The 22,203-nt window shown below is 39.4% G+C and overlaps 2 protein-coding genes across 3 annotated transcripts in view; one reads left to right on the forward strand and one right to left on the reverse strand.

Moving 5' to 3' along the window:
• Positions 1-1,088: 1,088 nt before the first annotated feature.
• Positions 1,089-9,495, forward strand: LOC129108151 (ETS domain-containing protein Elk-3-like). The gene is made up of 5 exons (XM_054619834.1): positions 1,089-1,500; positions 4,534-4,742; positions 5,082-5,867; positions 7,680-7,802; positions 8,586-9,495. Exons 2-5 carry the CDS (start codon positions 4,536-4,538, stop codon positions 8,682-8,684), a joined length of 1,215 nt encoding a protein of 404 aa, XP_054475809.1. The 5' UTR covers positions 1,089-1,500; positions 4,534-4,535; the 3' UTR covers positions 8,685-9,495.
• Positions 9,496-12,420: 2,925 nt separating this feature from the next.
• Positions 12,421-22,203, reverse strand: part of LOC129107859 (cyclin-dependent kinase 17-like) — a 30,263-nt gene continuing 20,480 nt past the window's right edge. Inside the window, exons 5-17 of one of the 2 annotated variants that reach the window (XM_054619450.1) lie at positions 21,202-21,327; positions 19,285-19,341; positions 19,039-19,153; positions 18,176-18,270; positions 17,906-17,968; positions 17,326-17,449; positions 16,977-17,097; positions 16,075-16,172; positions 15,808-15,913; positions 15,298-15,340; positions 15,028-15,118; positions 14,792-14,881; positions 12,421-13,672 (exon numbers count right to left, since the gene is read on the reverse strand). In XM_054619450.1, coding sequence (XP_054475425.1) covers positions 14,793-14,881; positions 15,028-15,118; positions 15,298-15,340; positions 15,808-15,913; positions 16,075-16,172; positions 16,977-17,097; positions 17,326-17,449; positions 17,906-17,968; positions 18,176-18,270; positions 19,039-19,153; positions 19,285-19,341; positions 21,202-21,327 — 1,128 coding nt within the window. In that variant the 3' untranslated portion in view covers positions 12,421-13,672; position 14,792. The remainder of the gene's footprint in view (positions 13,673-14,791; positions 14,882-15,027; positions 15,119-15,297; positions 15,341-15,807; positions 15,914-16,074; positions 16,173-16,976; positions 17,098-17,325; positions 17,450-17,905; positions 17,969-18,175; positions 18,271-19,038; positions 19,154-19,284; positions 19,342-21,201; positions 21,328-22,203) is intronic. The other variant, XM_054619449.1, reaches the window with a different exon arrangement.

Below are 22,203 nucleotides of genomic sequence, written 5' to 3' on the forward strand. Positions count from 1 at the left end.
GATTATCATATTTATATAAAATGTCAAACAATGACAGAATAAACAACTTTTGACTTCAGTTGTTGAGTGTCTACTGAATTACCTTTTGTGTTCGTTTGTAGGACATAAGCTGTGTGGGTAGGCTCTTTGAGATGTTACATTTATATTTTAAGTATGTTTTGATGCCTCATCCTTTTACTTCCAGTACTTTAAGTATGTTTTGATACCTTTTACTTCCATCTTTAAGTATGTTTGATGCTTTTTTACTTCCAGTACTTTAAGTATGTTTTGATGCCTCATCCTTTTACTTCCAGTACTTTAAGTATGTTATGATACCTCATCCTTTTACTTCCAGTACTTTAAGTATGTTATGATACCTCATCCTTTTACTTCCAGTACTTTAAGTATGTTTTGATGCCTCATCCTTTTACTTCCAGTACTTTAAGTATGTTATGATACCTCATCCTTTTACTTCCAGTACTTTAAGTATGTGTTGATGCCTCATCCTTTTACTTCCAGTACTTTAAGTATGTTATGATGCCTCATCCTTTTACTTCCAGTACTTTAAGTATGTTATGATACCTCATCCTTTTACTTCCAGTACTTTAAGTATGTTATGATACCTCATCCTTTTACTTCCAGTACTTTAAGTATGTTTTGATGCCTCATCCTTTTACTTCCAGTACTTTAAGTATGTTATGATACCTCATCCTTTTACTTCCAGTACTTTAAGTATGTTATGATACCTCATCCTTTTACTTCCAGTACTTTAAGTATGTTATGATGCCTCATCCTTTTACTTCCAGTACTTTAAGTATGTTATGATACCTCATCCTTTTACTTCCAGTACTTTAAGTATGTTATGATACCTCATCCTTTTACTTCCAGTACTTTAAGTATGTTATGATACCTCATCCTTTTACTTCCAGTACTTTAAGTATGTTATGATACCTCATCTTTACTTTGTACTTGTAATGGTAGATTAACAATGTCATAACAATGTCATATTGCTACTTTTACTAAGTCAAACATCTGAATACTTCTTCCAACACTGCGGGTAAAGACTTCAAATCACGTGACTGTTGTTCTGTAAATGGAAGCGATTGAACTAACGAGGCGAACCTGAAAGCATCACGGCCAGCCTGCGGACGGATGATGTCAGTTTATGGGCTGTAGGATTTTTTTTTTTTGTCTTTTTGTATCACCATGTGTGCCGACGCAGAGTAAGGCCCACCGCCGGCCGTCAGCGGGCAGGCCGAGGAGGAGGAGGAGAGGAGGGGAAGGAAAAGTGTGTTTACACAGACGGCAAACCGCCTGGGGAATCGACGGGGAGAGGAAGTCAGCCGGCTCTGTGTCTGCCTGCTCCGACTTCCTGCTCAGAAGAAGAAGAAAAAAGCACCAGGATCCTATTTCAGTCCAGCACAACCGTGCAGACCAGAAGTAAGCATGGAAAAACAAGGGATCGCACAGGCTTCACCGTAACGTTTCGCGGAGGGAGAACACCCGAGTCAGAGATCACAGGTAATGTAAAAGAATTCAACAAAAAAAAAAGAAAAAAAAAAAAAAAAAGGGACATCTTTCTAAGAACTGCGCTTTGTTGGCGTTTACGGAGCGAAATTACGCACGGGTTAAGGGTTTGATCACCGCCTGGATTCACATGACTGTGTCCGTGCCGTGGTGTTAAACTGTGTTCGGATACAATGTATTGTTTCAAAAGTTTTAAATATTAAGAATAATAAAAGTTACAGGTTTAGAAGCGGACACAAATGTTTCGTCTTCCGGCCCAAGCAACATCTTGAGAATGAGTCAGTGGGGCAGAAGAGTGATCCAAAGCTCTGTGCGTAAAACCGAGAGGAGACTGCGACTTAAAGTCCCGGACACAGCCGTAGCCTTACACAAGAGAGAGAGGCAACACCACCAACACAACAACACAACAACAACTGTCCATGGCTGCTGTTTACAGATGTTTCTCTGATGGCCCCCCCCTCCCTCCCTTGTTGAATTTCTTTTTTCTCCTCCGTCTGCGAACAGGAAGAGAGCAGATTCAGTCATGGCTAAGTAATGTCTGCACACACCATCTAATCTCATTAGCAGTTTCCGTTCAGCCAACACTGGATGGCTTTGTGCGCGCAGCGAGGCTTCTCGGTCCGAGCATCCGCAGCAGGGCTCCCCACACCGGACTGAAACCATCATAATGTAATAGTCCTTGGAAGAGTTATGGCATGTCTGTGGTTCACGCATCGATTGCCTCGTTGTAGGTGGTGTAATCTCTGTGCGGTAGGCATATCACTCTAATATGCAAATGAGGTATCAGTAGTGAGGTTATGACTATGGTTGTGCTTGTTATGTTTTAAATATACTCATTTCTGTAGGAGGCATTCCTGAACTACTCTAGATTTCCGCAGCATCTTGCAAAGTTTAATGTTTATAAGTCACATTGGCCTAATTGTAGACCTGTCATCCCAGGGGGCCCTGTATGGGTTTACCTTTGCTTCAAAGTGTTTAAAAGCCAAGCCCAGGTCTGGGTTCAGATTGGTTTAAAGGGTGTAGCCGTGGAAAGGGGACACTGATTCGATCTCTTGACCTTCTCCCTCTGGAAGTATAGTGGGAAGTGTGGCAGGACCGGGGAAATGCTCCCCTGCTGTGGGATCCCCTCTCCACAACATTTGTCCTTGGAAGTAGAATAGGAGGAAGTCCTGAGTTTGACAGGTTTGTAGTTTCACATGGCAGATAGAAGACTCGGGGGACAGCTCGTGTCGGAAATGAGTTCAGCCCTTCTTCTCTCTCCTCTCTGGACAGAGACGTGTTGTGGTTGAAAGGCCAGTCTGCCATCATTGTTTTTTAGCGTCAGTCACTTATCGCTTCTCACATCCCAAAGATAAGACGGCAGAGTATTCAAGATGAGACTCAGTCAGGTCCATCTTTATGTAGGGCTGTGTGTAGTGCCAGAGCCATACCTGAGTGCTACAACAAAAACATACTTTGAGGAATATAGATACGTTTTTATTTATTTAACAAAAAAACGAACAACTCAACAAAAAACTAAAACTAAACTAAAACTGGCTAAAATGGATTAAGTTAAGAATACAAATCAATTATGAACCTAATCAGACATTTAATGCCAACTTTGTGTACTTGAAAAGTATATCAAAGTCTCTTTGATTATTTTCATCATCAATTTAATTTACTCTGTTAATTGGCCATCACAGTCTCCGACTACAAGGCGATTTGAGATGCTAGAAAACTGCAAAGTTTGTTGTTATTTGATCTTAATAAATGACTCAACCATCAACCAATTATCAAAAATGTTACCAATTTATTATCCGTCATTTAACTAATTGATAAATCCTTTCACTACTTTGGTGTTACTGTCTGTTGTTACAGAAACAGCCCCCCCAAACACACACACACACACACACACACACACACACACACACACACACACACACACACACACACACACACAGTTTTAATATGTGAGCTCCTAGCAGGCAGACAGGAGTTTTGAGGCTGCACATTCCTCTATTAAAGGAATAACCCACCCTGGGCCCGTCATACTTCCTGTGGAGAGAGGGCCAGGTTGAACCGCAGCATATTTCTGGCTTGAGCTGTTGTTCCTCCTTACATTTTTTTTTTCTCATGTGCTGCCACATTGACCTTAACTCTTTAAAACACACTGCTCTTTTCATCACAGGTCTACTCTTACAGACTCTTCCTCTTCAACCTCACAAAAATAATTGTGTAGTATGCGAAATAAGTCATAGAATGCCAAAAAAATCATAATATGCCAAAAATATATAGCACGACAAAAAAGACTAAAAAATGTAAAAAGTCACAGTATGGTTTAAAAAAAGCCATAGTATGTTATGAAACATATTGTAGAAGAGTTTGCTACAAAAATCATAGTATAGTATGCCATAACAAGTCAAAGTACAAGTTTGAAGTAGTATGTCTTAAAAAGTCACAGTATAAAATACCATTAAAAAAAAGTCCTCATCTAGTATGCTATAAAGAAATCATAGTATAGTATGTCGAAAAAAGTCAAGTATAGAATGCCATAAAAATTCTACAAAAGGTCATAATATATAATGTAAAAAAGTCATAAAATAATTACAGTTAAGTATGCCAAAAAAATCATATCATATAAAATATCATGAATGCCGTAATCTAGCTTTCTGTAAAAGTCTTTAAACGTCATGGTTTAGTTGCAGTGAAAATGTCATAAAAAGTCTAGAAAAGTTTGTCATAAAAATTCCGAGTATAATTTGGCAAAAAAAAATCATAAAAAGCCATGATGTAGTGTGTAATGAAAATATTGTAAAGTAATAGTATAGTATGCCAAAAAAGTCATAAAAATAAAGTTTTTTTATGCCAAAAAGATCATAAATGCCATAGTATAGTTTGTCATAAAAAGTCATAGTATAGTACTTAAGAGGACCACCTCAGACCACATGATATGATGATCTTAAAAATAACCAACAGGGGCTTTGATGATGAGTACTTTTCTCCCTCCATAACTCCAAACCCAATCACTGTTATCATGTCTTTCTGCAGGTATGGACAGTGCCATCACTCTTTGGCAGTTCCTGCTGCAGCTGCTGCTCGACCAAAGTCACAAGCATCTGATATGTTGGACGTCCACGGACGGAGAGTTCAAGCTCCTGAAGTCAGAGGAAGTGGCCAAACTTTGGGGTCTACGCAAGAACAAGACCAACATGAACTACGACAAGCTGAGCAGAGCCCTGCGCTACTATTATGACAAGGTAAAGTTCAACTGCCTATGGTTAATGTGCAGGAACTGCCTCTGTGTAACAAACATGATGGCATGTGAAAGGAGTGTAGTAACATTATCTTAAAACCACAATCAGCCCTGATAGATACTTACACTTCCTCTTTCTCAGCAAACGTACGGTGGAAATCTGGCCGTGATGTAGCACTCTTAACACAAAGTTGTGTCCATATGTCTTCACCGGACTGATATGCTGTCACCGTCCCCGTCATAATCAACATTTGTTCTTTTATTATTATCTAGATTACTATCCCTTGCTCAACATAATATTTGTATCATCATTAATGGTGTTTATCTGTTTGGTTTTTTTCAGAACATCATCAAGAAGGTGATTGGCCAGAAATTTGTCTACAAGTTTGTGTCCTTCCCTGAGATCCTGAAGATGGACCCTCAGGCGGTGGAGATGGGCCTGGCCTCTGGGAGGTTTCCCCTTCAGGAAGGAGAGGCATCAGAGCTTGATGTAGAGGAGGAGGAGGAAGAGGAAGCCGAGGAGGAGGCCCAGAGGAGGACCCTGGCAGCCCTGGGGGCGCAGCAGTGTCGCAACGACTACCTCCGCTCTGGACTCTACTCCTCCTTCAGCATCAGCTCCCTGCAGAACCAGCCTGAGCTCCTCCGTGCCCTGCGGGAGCACCAGGAGGAGCCGCGCTCCGTCATCCGCTTTGGCAACAACGCCAACGAGAGGAGCTCCCCTCCATCTGCAAAGCCTGAGTCCTTCATCTCCCACAGGTCGTCCAAACTCCGCTCCCCATCCTCTCCCCTCATCCAAACCTCCCATCCCGGCCGAAGCTGGAGCCCCGCGGTCAAGGAGGAGGAGGAGGAGGACTCTGACCAGAGCGCTCAGCCCCTCAACCTCTCCTCTGGGTACAGGGAGCGAGCCCTGCAACCTCCTGAGAAGAGGAGCGGCAGCAGCGGTAGAAGTAGCTCTACTAGTAGTAGTAGTAACCAAGGAGATGGACTCCCGCCAAAAAGCAAAAAGCCCAAAGCTCTGGAGATCTCATCCCCGTCCCTGCTGTTTGCAGGAAGCGACATCGGCTCCATCGCCCTCAACAGTCCAGCACTGCCGTCTGGCTCCCTCACTCCCGCCTTTTTCACTGCACAGGTGAGATAATTAATCTGAATGACACACGACTATATCCTATCGGCAGCGCAGCCAGGACAGATGGAGACAATAAACGTATATTTGTCGCATCGTTTAGCAACTGGGAAACAATTCAAGGTGTTCCTCAGCATTTTGTTGGTTAATTAATGTTTGCGTGATACATTCTGAATCCTCCTCAAACACCTGAATCCTCCTCTGAAACCTGCCTCATCTCTATCTAGTCCAGACATGTTTACACACCCAATGCTACCTTTTAACGCATGTTTACAAGCTCTCTTGTTTCTGCTCTCAATAATTTGAGGTTGAATAGAGATTGTGTCACTCCGTGCAAGCCGCATTTGAAGCACCAATTATAATCAAATCTCAGAATGAAAGAGCATAATTGTGTGATGCTATCTGTTTCTGTCCCCTCTGTGTGGTGTCCTGGCCGGCCACAGAGGGATGATGGATCTATCCAGAGCATGATGTCAGTGTCCCTAAAGCGATCTGAGAGCAAGAGACACAGCCTGGCATTTGTTGGTGGAAAGACTACTGCCATATTTATTGAGATAGTCACTTGAACCAAAACTTGCTTAAGAAACAGACAGAGAAAAGGTATCAAAATGGTAAATTTGCATGATTTTATGGTAAAATGTGAGGTGGCACATTTTCCTAAGTAACAAAAACTTACTTTTGAACAAATGCAAATTTAGACAAATCTAATGAGTCATTGTCTGTGTTTGGTTAGAGCTTAAACCTTTCAAATCCTTCGGTAAACAGCTCTGTGGGGGTAAATTACTGACAGAATGTTTATGTGCTGCAAATAACAGGGCTTATCGAAGTATGCCTATCCTAAAAATAAAGTTCGAGAAATCAAAGTACACACGCAAAAATTTGAAAAGCAGTGTGGTAAATTCAGTAGCTGCTTTTTTACCTCTTTTGGTTGTGAAGTCTTAAAGGACATGAGAGCTAGAAGCTGGATTCAGGTTTTATTGTACAATTGTTGTGTGTTTCTGTCAGAAATTAAGAGCCAAATGAATCCAGCTGTGACCTTTTTGAGGTTTTTTTGGTCTTTGTTTAACGCTAAATGCTCTGCTAGAAGCATCAACTGGTATTCAATAATCTATTTCAGATAATAATGTGCACATCGGAGTTGTTACAAAGCAGAAACGATTCTGCCGCATCAGAGATTTATCACCACTTTGTTAAAGATATTAATACCACACTCACACTCTGTCTGTTTATGAGGGGGCAAAAAGTGAGATCAGAGGAAAACAAGCAATTTACAGGAATCTTCCACGAGTCCAACCTATGAGAGGGGGAAGAGGCCCTAAGTGATGCCATATGCTCCAATAATTCCATTAATAATGGGAGCAGGGCTCGGTCCCTCCGCAACACTGGCTCTCTTCTCTGAGGTGACACAGGGGAAAGCAGGGGGGGAGGGGGAGACGAGACCGGGGGAGAGAGGCAGAAATTGATTTCATATGTTTTTTTTTTCCGGTTGGCGTTCCAAGTCCTTGAGGACCCCCACCCCACCTCCCACACTTCTCCCCCCCCCCCCCAATCAGCAACAACCCCCACCGTCCACCTCCTCCTCTCCTCCCCACGTCACCCCTGTATTCTGGGGAGAAACCACAGACTTCCTTCCTGCTTCGTCAGTTTGTTTTTCCAAACGCCAGTACACGTCCATTTACCATTTCAGCATGTTTCGCATTACCAAAGCCCCTCAAAGCAATGCTCTCCAACCAGTGGGTATCTGTTTTCTTATGTTAATTTTCTGGTTTCTCGTATTTACACAAAGCCTCCCTCCCTCTGTGTTTCCCCCCCTCACAGACTCCCTCTGGTTTGCTGTTGGCTCACAGTCCGCTGTTGTCAGGCATCCATTTCTGGAGCAGTTTGAGCCCCGTAGCTCCACTCAGCCCAGCCCGGCTGCAGGGCCACAGCTCCCTCTTTCAGGTAAGAAAAAACACACAGGTGAAGACACATAGGTAACTAAAAATAGATGGATGACGAGAACAGAAGCAGTGCTCAAAACGATTACTGTTTACTGGTAGTGTTTGAAAGCCAAGGAGGAAGTTGTCAGGCTGCGCAAAGTCCCCGTTTTTTCCCAGCGTGTCATGTTTACTCAAGCAAGTATAAGATGATTGAATCAGGTAGGCTATATTTGTTTTTTATACCCATCATAAATATTAACATTTCTCCTCTATTATATCGTGAAGTGCCTGAGTTAATCAAGTGCCACTCTTGATGTTCTAGATTTTGCATTTTTCATGTAGGTATTTATAGAAAGCATATATAAACATAAAAACAAGATGTTTTTGAGATCTATTAAAAAAAGCAGACAGTTGTGAAACTAGTTGAGACTTGGTAAGCAGGTCCAGCAGAGGTGTCTTGTTTCAGAGAGGGAGAGGAAATCCTGTGAATACTTCCTGTTTGAGCCCAGGGGAGCCAGCCTGAACAGGGTGGACTGGTTTGAAAGCTGCTCCTCATTTGTGAAACACACACATACACCACAGCCGAGCACGCACCACACCGGATTCTTTGTGCACAAATATTGTTGACTTCTCCCTCTGTTGTGAAGGAACAGGGGACAGAGACGAAAAGGGAAGAGGCACAATGAATAAAAAAAAACAGGAAACCAGAGCGGTGACAATGCTGCAGTTCCTCACCGGAAAACCGCTTTCATGAAGCCTCCGTCCCCTCCTCGCTAACTCTCAGCTCCTTTCTCTTCCTCCACAGTTCCCCAGCCTAATCAACGGACACATGCCTGTCCACCTGCCAAACCTGGAAGGAACTCCCTCCTCCTTGCTCCTGTCCCCCACAACTCACAAATCCTGATCCATGATCGGAAGAACCTCCCATCTTCATCCATCTCTTAATCTTACCGTCATTATCAGCAGAAATCTCTTGTCCATTCTGTTAATTTTGCTTCAGTAAAGTCCCACAAGACGGTATGTGACCTCACTTTTTTGCACTTGAGTTGCTTCAGATTCCAGTGGTTGAAAGCACTTGGTAAAAGCCATACGCCACGATGTCTGTGAGACGTCTGGCTCTTTTGTGATGAAGTACAGCACATTTCCAAATGACCCTTTCCACGATGGACAGAAGTGACGTGTAGCTAGCTGCAAAAGGCTAGCCAGCCGCTCATTCTGTGCAGAGAGCTTGTTTGTTTTAATCTTGTAAAAAAAAAAAAAAAAAAAAAAAAAGTTATCTTTTTTTCCTTGAGTGTTCATCACAATGTGAAACTGGTTGTTTCACTTGTGTGGTATTGTATGCACTATGCTTCTCAGATAGTACCGGCTGTGCCTTGTTGTCCTATTTTTCTTCTCCAAAATCTTTTAATGAAGACGAGATTTCAAATCAATGAAAACCTTTAACACTTGTAATGTTCTTTTTTTTATACTGGACTTGGTATACAGTTTGTATTCTGTATCATTTTGTATTGTGAAGAATGTCTTGTCATTTTCAATAAATAAAGCATTGAATGCTTGCCTTTTAAATTGAAGATTTCACAGTAGCTAAAACAAGTAGGGAATCAAAAAAGACAATCATGTGACTTCTGTTTAAACTTTAGATACCCTTTTCTTCACTCTGGAAAATATGATTACATTGGGGGGCATCTTTTAATAAAATCCCTATGACAATTATCAACAAATAAAGTCAGAGAATATCATACAAAACATCTCTTGTAACACTGTTAAATAGACTGTGACTCAGTATCGTATTCACTAGGGGCAGGACTATAGCTAGTGCTCCCTGCAGTAGGAGTTCAGTGGCTGTGTGCTTCCTCATAAACAGCAGACATGCAATACAATGAGGGAGGCAATCCAGAAAAAAAAGGGATAGATTTTATAGTTCATGGAGATGAGAATGGCAGAGAGGAGAACAACACATCTGTAATGCAGCAGATTCAAACACTGGGGATTCACTTTGCCGGGTTTCACTGTAGTTAAATATTTAAGTTTTTTTAAGAATTTAGGAGGCATAACTAGTCCTGTAATGCCCTTGTTTCTTAATTCTATGTTGCTTTTTTCCCTCCTGCATTTGTTCATTGTTGCCGACAGGGACAGCAGCATCCTGGAATGATATGCCAGCATCTGACAAGAATTTGATCTTTGTGCACAGAGCTTGGCAGGACTGCTCTCATATTCGCCTCCAGTAAGGATCAAATTATCAGTTTTATCAAATCTGGCATCAAAAACCTTCAGAGTAAACGGTCAAAAATGATGGGTGCAGCTGAGAACAGCACCGTCAGAGACAGAAAATGGAGTCCCTCCGCTTGTCTGTTTGCCTTACATATCCACACATACTGAGGAGCTTTGAGATGGAGGCTTTTTTTTCTTTAGGAAAATGGAAATAAACACAAATGAAATACCACCACTTCAAAAAATGGTCATTCTATACACATTGCAAAATTGCAAAAATACAGTCCAGAAAATCTAAAACAGCATGCTTTGTCTTCTGCTCTTTCTGTTGCCTGAGGGGAGAAAAAGAAAAAGCATACATTTTTGTTTTTATGTAGTTTACTGCAGAGGATGTCAAAGCCAGACTCCATGGGCCCCCAACCGAACAGGGAAATAGAGGGATGGTGTGGCAGAAAGTTTTGGAAGAACAATTCCCATAATGCACTGAGGGTTGTAAACACTATGTTCAATCTGTGAGTTAACCTGAGTCTTTTAGCCTATATTTGTTCACATTTTGGCAAATAGGCGCAATTAAAACTGTGCCAAATTAGCCATTAGCAGCTCCTTTTTGCAATGTAACCATTGATTTTCAGTACGAGTCGAAAATAAAAAGGAAGCAAAATGTCACGCAAAAAGTCATAGTATAGTACGTCATAAAAAGTGTCTTATATAGTATGTTATTAAACATATCTTAAAATGTGTAAGTATAGTTCATTGTGAGAAAGTCTCCAGAAAAAAAAAGTAAATTATGTAAAGAGCAAAATGTCTCTTAGTATAGAATGTCATTTGATATGTCATAAAAACAAAATCATAGTATATTAAGTCATTAGAAACGTCATGATAGAAAGGTATAGTGGGTCATTAAAAATGTCCAAAAATTATATAAATTGTCATAAAAATGTCGCACAAAACCTTACAGTTGAGTTAAAAATGTCATAAAAATACACATAGTATATATTATGTCATTAATAATGTTGAAAAAAGGCATAGCATAGTATGTCATAAAAATGTTACACAAAACTAGGAAGTTTAGTAATGTCATAGTATTGTATGCCATTAAAAAAGTCATTACAATGTAAATTTATTTCATCAAAAAATGTCATCGCATAAAATGGCATATGGCATAAGAAAGTAAGACAAAAGGTTACTGTTTAGCGTGTCATTAAAAATGTCATAAAATAGTCATAGCAAAGTATGTCATTAAAAATGTTATGAAAAGGCACAGCATAGTACTTCATAAAAAATGTCATAAAAGTAATTGTATAGTATGTTATTAAAGAAGTCACAAACAAAGTCACAAAAATGTCCAAAGGGCATAGTGTAGTACATCATTAAAAAAGTCATATAATCTGTCAAAGTATTTTTATGTCATAAAAAAGTCACAAAAACATCATAGTTTAGTATGTCAATAAAAGTGTCATGAAAGATGTAATGAAAACATGAAGGTAAATTGTGCCATTAAAAAGGAAAACAATATGTCATAGTATAGTATGCCATTAAAAATGTCAAAGAAGGCATAGTATAGTGAGTCATAAAAAAATCACACAGAACGTCAATGTTTAGTGTCATTCAAAAAAGTCATAGAAACTGTATAAGTATGTTATGTCATACATAAGTCACAAAAAACATCGTAGTTAAGTATGTCATTAAAAGTGTCATTAAAGATGTCATGAATAAAGACAAGGTAGAGTAGGCCATCAACATTTTGAAAAGATTTGGCATGTCATTAAAAATGTGAAAAAAGTCAAAGTAAAAAACGGCATAGTATACCATTACATAGAAATATCATACAAAAAACAATATAGTATATGATTAAAACTGTCTAAAAATGTAATTATAGATTTTGTCATAAAAATATCAGAAAAAAACATAATAGTATAGTCAATAAAACTGTCATAGTATAGTTTGTCATTAAATTTCATGAAAATATCCTGGTACAGTATAAAAATAAAAATGTCATAGTATAAAATGCTATTAAAAAAGTATAAAAACTAACTATTATAGTATTTTATGTCATTGAACAAATGTCACAAAATGTCATAGTACAGTAAGTCAAAAAATGTCATTGTATAGTATGTCATGGAAAAAATGTCACAAAAAAACATTGTATAGTGTGTCGTGAAAAATGTCATAAGAGAGTCATAGTATATAGTATGTCAGTTAAAATGTCAAAAACATAATTGCATCGTATGACACTAAAAATATATTTTAAATCCCTTACTGTAGTATGCCATTAATAAAATTCCTCAAAAATAAGTTTGTATTCTGTATAATTTTGTATTGTGATGAATGTCTTGTCATTTTCAATAAACAAAGCATTTATTGCTTGAGCATAAACACCAGCTAAAACAAAATTTTAGGAATCAAAAAAGACAAACCAGTTCACGTGACTTCAGTTTAAACATTAGATTTAATTTTCTTTACTCTGGAAAAAAAGCTCACATGGGAGGGCATCTGCAATGAAATCCCTAACCAATAACAATTATCAACAAATAAAGTTAAAGAATATCATACAAAACATCTCTTGTAACACTGTTAAATAGACTGTGACTCAGTATCGTATTCACTAGGGGCAGGACTATAGCTAGTGCTCCCTGCAGTAGGAGTTCAGTGGCTGTGTGCTTCCTCATAAACAGAGCAGACATGCAATACAATGAGGGAGGCAATCCAGAAAAAAAAGGGATAGATTTTATAGTTCATGGAGATGAGAATGGCAGAGAGGAGAACACATCTGTAATGCAGCAGATTCAAACACTGGGGATTCACTTTACATCACCTCTTTGTAACAGACAGGAAGAGATGAAGTGTCAGGGTGAGAAGGGTTTCACTGTAGTTAAATATTTCTTTAGAATTTAGGAGGCATAACTAGTCCTGTTAAATTCTACGGTGCCTTTTTCCCTCCTGCATTTGTTCATTGTTGCCGACAGGGACAGCAGCATCCTGGAATGATATGCCAGCATCTGACAAGAATTTGATCTTTGTGCACAGAGCTTGGCAGGACTTCTCTCATATTCGCCTCCAGTAAGGATCAAATTATCAGTTACATCAAATCTGGCCTCAAAAACCTTCAGAGTAGACGGTCACAAATGATGGGTGCAGCTGAGAACAGCACCGTCAGAGACAGAAAATTAAAACCCTTTTGAGTTGCTACAGAAACATCCCTCTGCTTGTCTGTATGCCTTACACACCCACACATACCGAGGAGCTTTGAGGTGGAGGTTTTTCTTTAATGTATGAAAATGGAAATAACAAATAAATCTCTTAAAAGACCACCACTTCAAAAAAAAAATTAACAATCTATACACATTGCATGTACTCATTAAAGTGACTGAGCCAGTTAGAATTCTAGACAGTAGTTGGATTTAGCAGCAAATTCTCTTCTCAATAAATATAGATGTACAGTATATAAATGTCTCTTTTGGGCCAGGTTCAGGCCAGACCTGGAAAGGGAGTCAGTGGCACTGTGGACGAGTTTCCCAAGTAGCTTGGGGGGACAGATGATGATGGTGCTCCACGCCAAAGCCCATTCCGGGTTACTGATCCATCGGCGAGACTGTACAGCTAGGAGACTCTTCTCAAATAAAAAAAATACAGTCCAGAGAATCTAAAACAGCATGCTTTGTCTTCTGCTCTTTCCGTTGCCTGAGGGGAGAAAAAGAAAAAGCATTAATTTTGTTTTTATGCAGTTTACAGCAGAGGATGTCAAAGCCAGAATCGAAATAGAGGGAAAGTCTGGGAAGATATATTGTTCACATTTAAGTAAAAACGTGCAGTTAAAAGTGTGCTGAATTAGCTATTGGCAGCTCCCTTTTGCAATGTTACCATTGATTTTCAGTACAAGTCGGGAAAAAAATGTCATAGTATGTCATTAACAAATCAATTTTGTCATAAAATGTCAAAAAAAAACTTCATAGTATATAATGTTATATTATATTTCCAGAAAATGTCATAAAAAGGTAATTGTATGGTGTGTCAAAAAAACGTCACAAAAATAACAGTAAGGTATGTCATTAAATATGAATTTAAAAAGTAATAGTTTGGTATGTAAAAATGTTTTAATAATAAATGTCATAGTATATCATGAGAAGAATTGTCTATAAAAAGTCATAAGGTAGTATGTCATAAAAAATGTAATAGACAAAGTCATAGTATAGTATGCGAATAAAAATGCCATAAAAAAGAATTAACTGTGTCAAAAAAATGCACAAAAAAAGGTATAGTTTAGTATATCATTAGGAATGTAATAAAAAGGCATAGTATAGTATGTAATTAAAAATGTAATTAGAATGTCACATAAAATTTGTCAGAAAAATGTGAAAAAAAATCATAGTTTAGTTTGCCATTAAACAATGTCATTTAATAAAACATAGTATAGCATATCTTTCCAAAAAATGTCATTAAAAAATTACAGTCATGCTATAGTACGTCATTAAACAATGTCATAAAAAAAGACATAGTATGTCACAAAAATGATATTAAAAATACATAGTTTAGCATGTAACTAATAAGTCAATTAAAGGTCATAGTTTGGTATGTAATACATGTTTTATTTAAAACTTTTTAGTATAGTATGCCATTCAAAAAGACTTAGTATAGCATATTATTAAAAAGTCACAGTATATGTCAAATAAAATGTAGCAAACAAATGTCATAAAAAAAGTAACAGTATAGTTCTCCTGTGGGGCCGTGGGAAAGCACCTCACAGTTTGAATACCTCTAGTCCACAGTAAAAACACAAACAATCAAAGTATTTATACTTGCATCATCTTTTACCTGACTCGGGGTATGACGAGTTCCGGTAGCCGGGATCTCTCTGAAGCTGGACCTCCTTCAGTGTGAATATGGATATGCCTACCAGACAAAGAGTCAGTCAGTGCAACAGAAATTCGTTGTTATGAGGCTGTAACTGATCCTCTCTGAACACTGCAATATCCTTCAACTTCTACCTAGCCGAGGCTGCCAAGTCTGCATTACTGCGCTGCCATTTCATTACTCACTCTCTGGCAGCGTGCACACACGTGGCCCCAGGCTCCTGAAGTACGGCTGTCTCATTGCTTCATCAGCAGATATCCTCTTTTTCGACTCGTACTGAAATGCAGGGCAGTAAAAAGGAACATACAGTCATTAAGGAACACAAACAAAATTGAGTCAGCGATGTGTGATTGAGCCACTTCTCTCCCAAATAAATGTAGTCCTAACATAGCTGCAAGATGTGTCACAATGCTTTCAACATCCCAGTTATGCCTAGTAGATAAAGTGAGACTCACTTTTAGGAATGACATCAGCAGGTCGATGCCATCAGTGTCCAACCTACAGGGGGGGGAGCAGAAGATAGAGAGGTCAGTAGAGGTGGGGGTGACTCACAGGCACTGGGGAGAGTAAGGAAGGAAACACAGTCAACTATTCCACAGGATTTCCTTACAGGAAGTGACAAAGAGCACACACTCCTAACTAAACAAACCAAAAAAACTAAGGTCTAACTCTCTAAAATCTAAAAAATAAAACAACCTCACATTCAGTAACTTCTCCCATACCTGGGTCTGATTAGAAACACTTGCTCATTTACATCTCCAGTGTTTGAAGGGCTAACGAGAGAGGTGAAGGGGCAGCGTTAAGAAATTGTGAAAGTGTAGAAATGTCATCTTAACATCTGAAATAACCCCAATGTGACATTTGATAAGCTACAGCACACTATATCTGATGTGATACAAAAAGACAATACATATATAATAGAAGAAAATCGGATGTTCAGGGTATAACAAGGGTCCCAGTCTTACCTAGGTGCGTGGTTTATGAGCGGCTGAATCTTGTACTTGGGGAACTTGTAGGACTTGAACTCGTCCATAGAGGATATTCCAGGCCAGCTGTCTTCGGTGGGAGTGCCTGTGGAGGGACATTCAATCGACCTTATTAGTCAGGCTTGTCCGTGGCAGCTGGAGGGACTTTTCACGCTGCCATGGGGGCGACATGCCAGAGTTTCATGCGATTAAAGGCTCATACTAAAACGTTTGAGGGCTCCCCTGTCAGCAGGGGGCAGCACTGACCTAACAGCCTGAAGATGAGATGCAGCTCGTCCTCCACTGTGGATCCTGGGAACAGAGGTCTGCCGGCAGCCATCTCATAGAATATACAGCCCACACCCCTGACAGGAAAACAGGAGGGATTAAGTCATAAAAAGATGTTTGACTGAGGCTGAAACAAAGATTCAAATCGACAATTTCAGTTTTTATACTACCACTAACAATTGTGATCAATCTCCTTGAATTGTACATTAAGTGTCCGGTTTTAATCTGTCCAATAAATAAACTAGATGTAACACCTTGCAGTTGTTTGCCTCCGCCAACCTGTCAAGTTGCAGTTTAACTCTATGTCTCTCCAAAGTGTCATCACTTCATCATTTCATCCGATAAGACATTTGTGTCACAAAACATATGAATTCTGGAGTTATGCACAAAAAGGTATTTTGTGTGGTCACAGTCACCTTTGACCTTGAAATTCTAAATGTTTGTGCCTATTATGAAAAAAATCTCTCAAGGCTTTGAGATAAAAAAAGAGATACTTCCCGAGATAGTAAAATACATAAAAGTCATAAATGTGTCGGTTTAGTACGTTATTAAAAAGTCATAGTATTGTGCAGTATGTAAAAAAAAAAGTCATAATATAGTTTGTCATAAAGCATGTAATAAAAATGTTAAAGTATTTTACAAAAAAGTCATAGTATAGTACGTCATTAAAAAAAAAAAATGGCATAGAAGATGATTGAAAAATGATCATTAAAATGTCATAGTATAGCATGTCATAAAAAAGAGACTATATAGCATGTCATAAAAATGGTATAGTATGGTAGGCTGTGTTCAGTCATATGAACATAAAGAGATTGGAGCCAGGAGTGTCATCAGTATTTTCTAACAGTTGTTATAATCCCTGTTGAGTGAGGCCCACTCACCACATGTCTATCTGCGTGGAGTACTCAGAGGAGCCCAGCAGCACGTCGGGAGGCCGATACCAAAGCGTGACAACCTCGTTAGAGTATGTTTTAGTGGGCACAGACTTGGCCCTCGCCAGGCCTGTGGAGCAGAAACAATAAATATGAAAACAGATCGAATGTGAACATCTAGTAGAAACTTCAAATGATGGGTTTACTGCCAAAACATGGTCTCTCAAGATAGCTGAAATATGTTGGATTCAGCTTCAGAACTGTAAAACACAGGCGTCCCTTATAATCCAAACGACACAAAAGAATATTAATCTTACACAGATTAATAATTGATGTAAATTCTGTTTGTAGTTTTTACCAAAGTCGGCAAGTTTGAGTTCTCCTCTGTCGTTGATGAGCAGATTCTGGGGCTTCAAGTCTCTGTGGAGAACTTTCCGTCTGTGACAGTACGCCAATCCTCGCAGGATCTGGAACAGGAAAATCTAGGGAAAGACATATTTTTGATCAGCAACTGTCATCATATCTATAAAATCTGTTTTAAATAGTGGTGCTGGATAAATACTGTTACATTCAATTTATCCAAACCCCTTTGTGATATAGATCATTTAGAAAGATAAAATCAATGAATTCTGGACTGATAGAAATATTTAAATTCTCCTTCCAAAGAGCCAAAGTTCAGTTTTAAAATGCAGTTTAAGTGTTTTTTCTTATTTGAAGAGACATTTTAACAAATTTCTACAAAATGCACACAAAACAAAATAGATTTTTGTGGAAAAGAAGGATTAAGAAAAACAATTTCCCTTTCCCGCCATTGCCTACTATCTACCACCAGGGGGCACTCTAATAGTGTTTGTTGTATTTACATGAGCAGCAACCACAAAGTCATGGCAGTTGATAAAGTTGGCCGGGCCAGCAGGGTGCAGCTTGCGGAGGCTCACCTTGACATTCTGCATGCTCAGGATGTTCCCGCAGTCGTCCATGTACTGCTTGAGGTCTTTGTCCTAGACGAGAAAGAGCGGGAGGGGGGCCGTTAAAAGAGTTGAAAGGCTACAGGCACGTCAACTGTTGTGCTCCTGTATTATCATCCTCAACTCTGCAGAGGGTCATGAATAATAATGATGTAAAATGTATTCATTCTAGCGTCCGTGCAGAGAATAAACCGGTGAGTCATGCAGGAGTGAGGGTCAAGGTTGTGTGGCCGGTCTCACCAGGTACTCGAAGACCAGTGTGAGCGACTTCTCCGTGTGGATGATATCGTGCAGCGTCACAATGTTGGCGTGTTTCAGGTCCTTCAGTAACGACACTATAGAAAAGGAAGAGGACACTGCTGTAATAACTGTCTCAGACTTATAAAGAAAGTCTCATCGATTTAAATAACAATCAACAAATTCACAATCAAACTGATAAAAAACCATTTACAAAAGAGAAACAAAACACAAGGACACACAAGGCTCGAGAAACAAACATAACTCTCCTTTTATAACTTATTTCCTGTAGCTGGTCTGACATTCTCACTCCACACTAACCACAATGCATTTCTCCGGGAGGGCAACCAGTACTTTCAGATTCCTAAAGATACAACTACCTCTGCAAGAACAGTGTTCCCTCAATCTACCAAAACAACACGACAAATTGGCTGCATGCAATATATATAATTTTCTTCCCTGTCATTGCATGCAGTGTATAACTTAAGACCAGCACTACTAACATGGTCAAACAATCAAATATCACCAAAGTGTTACGAGAATATCTTTAAAACAACAGTGTATGAAATGATTCTGTATGATTTGGGATACCTCTCTTTTCACTTCAAAGACTTTTAAGAGTTTAAGAGTTTTGCCACCACACAATCTAATGAATATGAAACCAGCACAAAGTCACAATAAAAGGTAAATGATTAATTATATCGAGTTGTTTTTTAAAATGAAACTTCTTTTACAGAGAGAAATCCCGGGATTCCCAAGAAGAGTGATCTATTCCTGCTATATTATCATTTTTTTAAACTGGACTAACTGGGAGGCAACAGTGTATGAGATTTATGATTTATGGTGCAACATTGAACCTTTAATACCTTCTCTGATAGCTGTGCATGGAGCGCCCTCCTCGTGCTCCAGTCTGATCTCCTTCAGCGCCACAAGGTTGTCCGTCAGCTTACTTCTCCCCTTGAAGACCGTAGCGTACGTGCCCTGGAGGACAGGAAGTCAAGGAAAGAGGTGAGACAGACTGTCAGGGGTTAAAAGTGAGCTCCATAACTGTGTCATTATCTCTGAGAACATCAGCACCTGTGGAGAAGTCAAGATAAAACACTCTCACGTACCTCCCCCAGTTTGTCCAGTTTGATATAAGTCTCCAGCTTCCCAAATCCAATTTCTGACTGGAGAGGAGAAAAGGACAAACAGCATTAATGAGGGTAGCGTCTTTATTAGCACTGACAAGCTTATGGACACTTCAGCAAATCCTTATGACGGCCTCGCAGCAACTGAGGGGGGTGTAAGGAGGTCACACACAGCCTGTGACATCATAGCTGATCTCTTTTGACAACTGACTTTGGCTTTTGGCTTTTACAATGTTTGTTTACCGGGAGGGGAAGGCGAAATGTATTTAAAATGTTCAATACACAATAGAAAACTCTAAAGCGCCTTGGACCACCAACAATTAGACAATTAATAAGTCAAATTTAAAGGAAATGTACATGCAACTATCTTTTGATCTTTATTAAAAGTATAAATGGAATTATTTTGCTGGTTCAAGATACTTTAACGTTTAATTTGATGCTTTTCTTTGTCATCTATGACAGTCAACTGAATATATTTGTGTTTTAATAAAAAGCAAGCTATTTATCTACATCATCTTAGGCTGTGGGCCTATTTTCTGACATTTTGCAGATTAAACAGTTACTCTATTCATCAAGAAAATAATCATCAGATTCATTGATAAGTACAAATGCTAACTTTTAAGAAACTAAGGTGCTAAAGTCATACATATTGAGAAAAGCTATTTATAAACAACTCTGCAGGGGAGCCTGTATGCAAATCCAGTGGACTGGGTGAGGCTCAGTGTTCAAACTTTCCCTCTGCTCTCTTTTGACAGATGCACATTCAAAGTAAAACCACAAGTCAATTATTGTGTGGCTGTTGACAAAGTGAATGCTGGGGTGCAAAAAAAAACAAAACACGAGTCGGAGAGGACGATATTGGACGGGGAAAGGTGTGAGCGCTCACTTTCACACCTATGTTTCTAGCTGCCTTTAAATAAAACGTAACTCTCACAGCTCTCTTTATGCTCTGCAGCCCCTCCCTGACGGCCTTTCTGTTTCCTCTTTACTTCTGCCCGATTGTACTCAACTGCATATTCTCAAATCAGAACTGCTCGCTCTCAGACGTGGGCAGCGAGTACTGTACGTTTACATAAGTAGTTTGGAGGTATCAGCACTTCAGTTTCTTTTTAGCAGGGAATTATTTTGGTTTCTATTTTACTCTGACAGTTGTGGATATGAGCTACCAGCAGATCCAGATTTTAGCTGCAAAATGTTAGATAATACAAGGGTAGAGGTGATTATACAGCATGAAATTATATATATATATATATATATATATATATATATATATATATTTATATATATATATCAATGTGTCAAACGTCAGAGTCTTCCGCTGTATTAGATCATTGTGGCCGATGTTGAAAATCAATGAGCAGGACTGTGATGAAATACTAGCGTCGGACTGCTGCAATTTGCGTCATGTGTCATGACTCACTCAAATCTGAACACACAAACATGACACACCTTTTTAGATTCAGTGACTTAAACCCACTTAGAAATAATGGAAAAAGATGGAGAGAAAAGGTGCGTCTTATATCCAGAACTTATTTTTTCTTCATAAACAAAATAATTGATCATAACTGGAAACTGCTAATAGCTAATACGTGCACTTTTAAAACATTGTAAACAAACAAAGGCTAAAAAAAAGGATCAAGTAACCCAAACTGAATTTTTGCATTTTAAAATGGTAAATGGCGCCCTTCTAGTCTTCCAAAAACTTAGATTCCGAAAGGACTCCAAACCAATTCACATTCACACACCATTGGCACAGCTTTTGGAAGCAATTTTGGGGTTTATCATCCATCTGACTACTCTCAGCCACTTTCTAATCATCCTTCTTTTTCTTATGGCCACACTTTCTTGCCCTCTAACAACTCTCTCTAACCCTCTCCCTCGTTTCTCTCTCTGTCTCACCAGTGATGCTCTGCGGGAGCGTCGGCTCAGCGGCTGGTCGAAGGGCGGGCTGCTCAGCTGCAGCTTCTCCAGGTAACCGTCAGGTATCCGGATGTCAGCCGGCAGGGACAGACGTTTGTTCAGGTCCTAAACACACACAAACACACACAATTGGATAAATACAACAGAGAACCTAATTTAAAAAAACAGTGTCAACATGATGTAAGACCATAAAAACGGAGTAAACCCTCAGCAAACAGTGTAAGCTCTGAATAAATACCAGTGATCGACAACAAAATGGTGCAAACCCAGAGTAAACAAGTGGAATCTGTAAGAACCAGCCAGCTTTAGGCCTCATCGCTCAACAGAGAGGGCAGTGTGTTTGTGTGTGTGTGTGTGTGTGTGTGTGTGTGTGTGTGTGTGTGTGTGTGTGTGTGTGTGTGTGTGTGTGTGTGTGTGTGTGTGTGTGTGTGTAAAGACACGTGTAGCAGCATTAGTCTATGTAGTGTTGTGTAGCAGATTTATGTACGATATAAAGGCGGCCTGTGGCGACCTTTAGGAGTTCCAGGTAAAGTCTTTCCCAGGGCAACAAAGTACTTAAGCACGATCCTAATGACTTGTTATATAAAATCAAACACACGCTCACAATGCAACGTCTAGATTCTTCCCATCATGCATTTCCTCTATTTGTTAGATTACTGTTAATCCGGCCTCTCTCTCTAGCTGTTTTAAATCTTCCCCTCTGAGGTAACACTGGACACTTAGTAACACCCGTCCCTCCCTCCGTCCCTCCTCGTCAACATAAAACAACATGGAACTTGAACTTTCCACATTTTAACAACAAGCTCATTGATGAATCGGTAGCTGAAGTTGCCCTGACTTGTGAACGGGTGAACCGACCCTTCAGCCTCACATTTAAACCACAACAGTGACTCAGCTTTCTGATTTTGCTGTTGACGACAGCTGACCGATTCAGACATGTGTTCGGTTTTATAGGAAGTGAAATTTTGTATTACAACAGGA

The sequence above is a fragment of the Anoplopoma fimbria genome, chromosome 19 (assembly GCF_027596085.1).
Source record: "Anoplopoma fimbria isolate UVic2021 breed Golden Eagle Sablefish chromosome 19, Afim_UVic_2022, whole genome shotgun sequence".
Classification (NCBI taxonomy): domain Eukaryota; kingdom Metazoa; phylum Chordata; class Actinopteri; order Perciformes; family Anoplopomatidae; genus Anoplopoma; species Anoplopoma fimbria.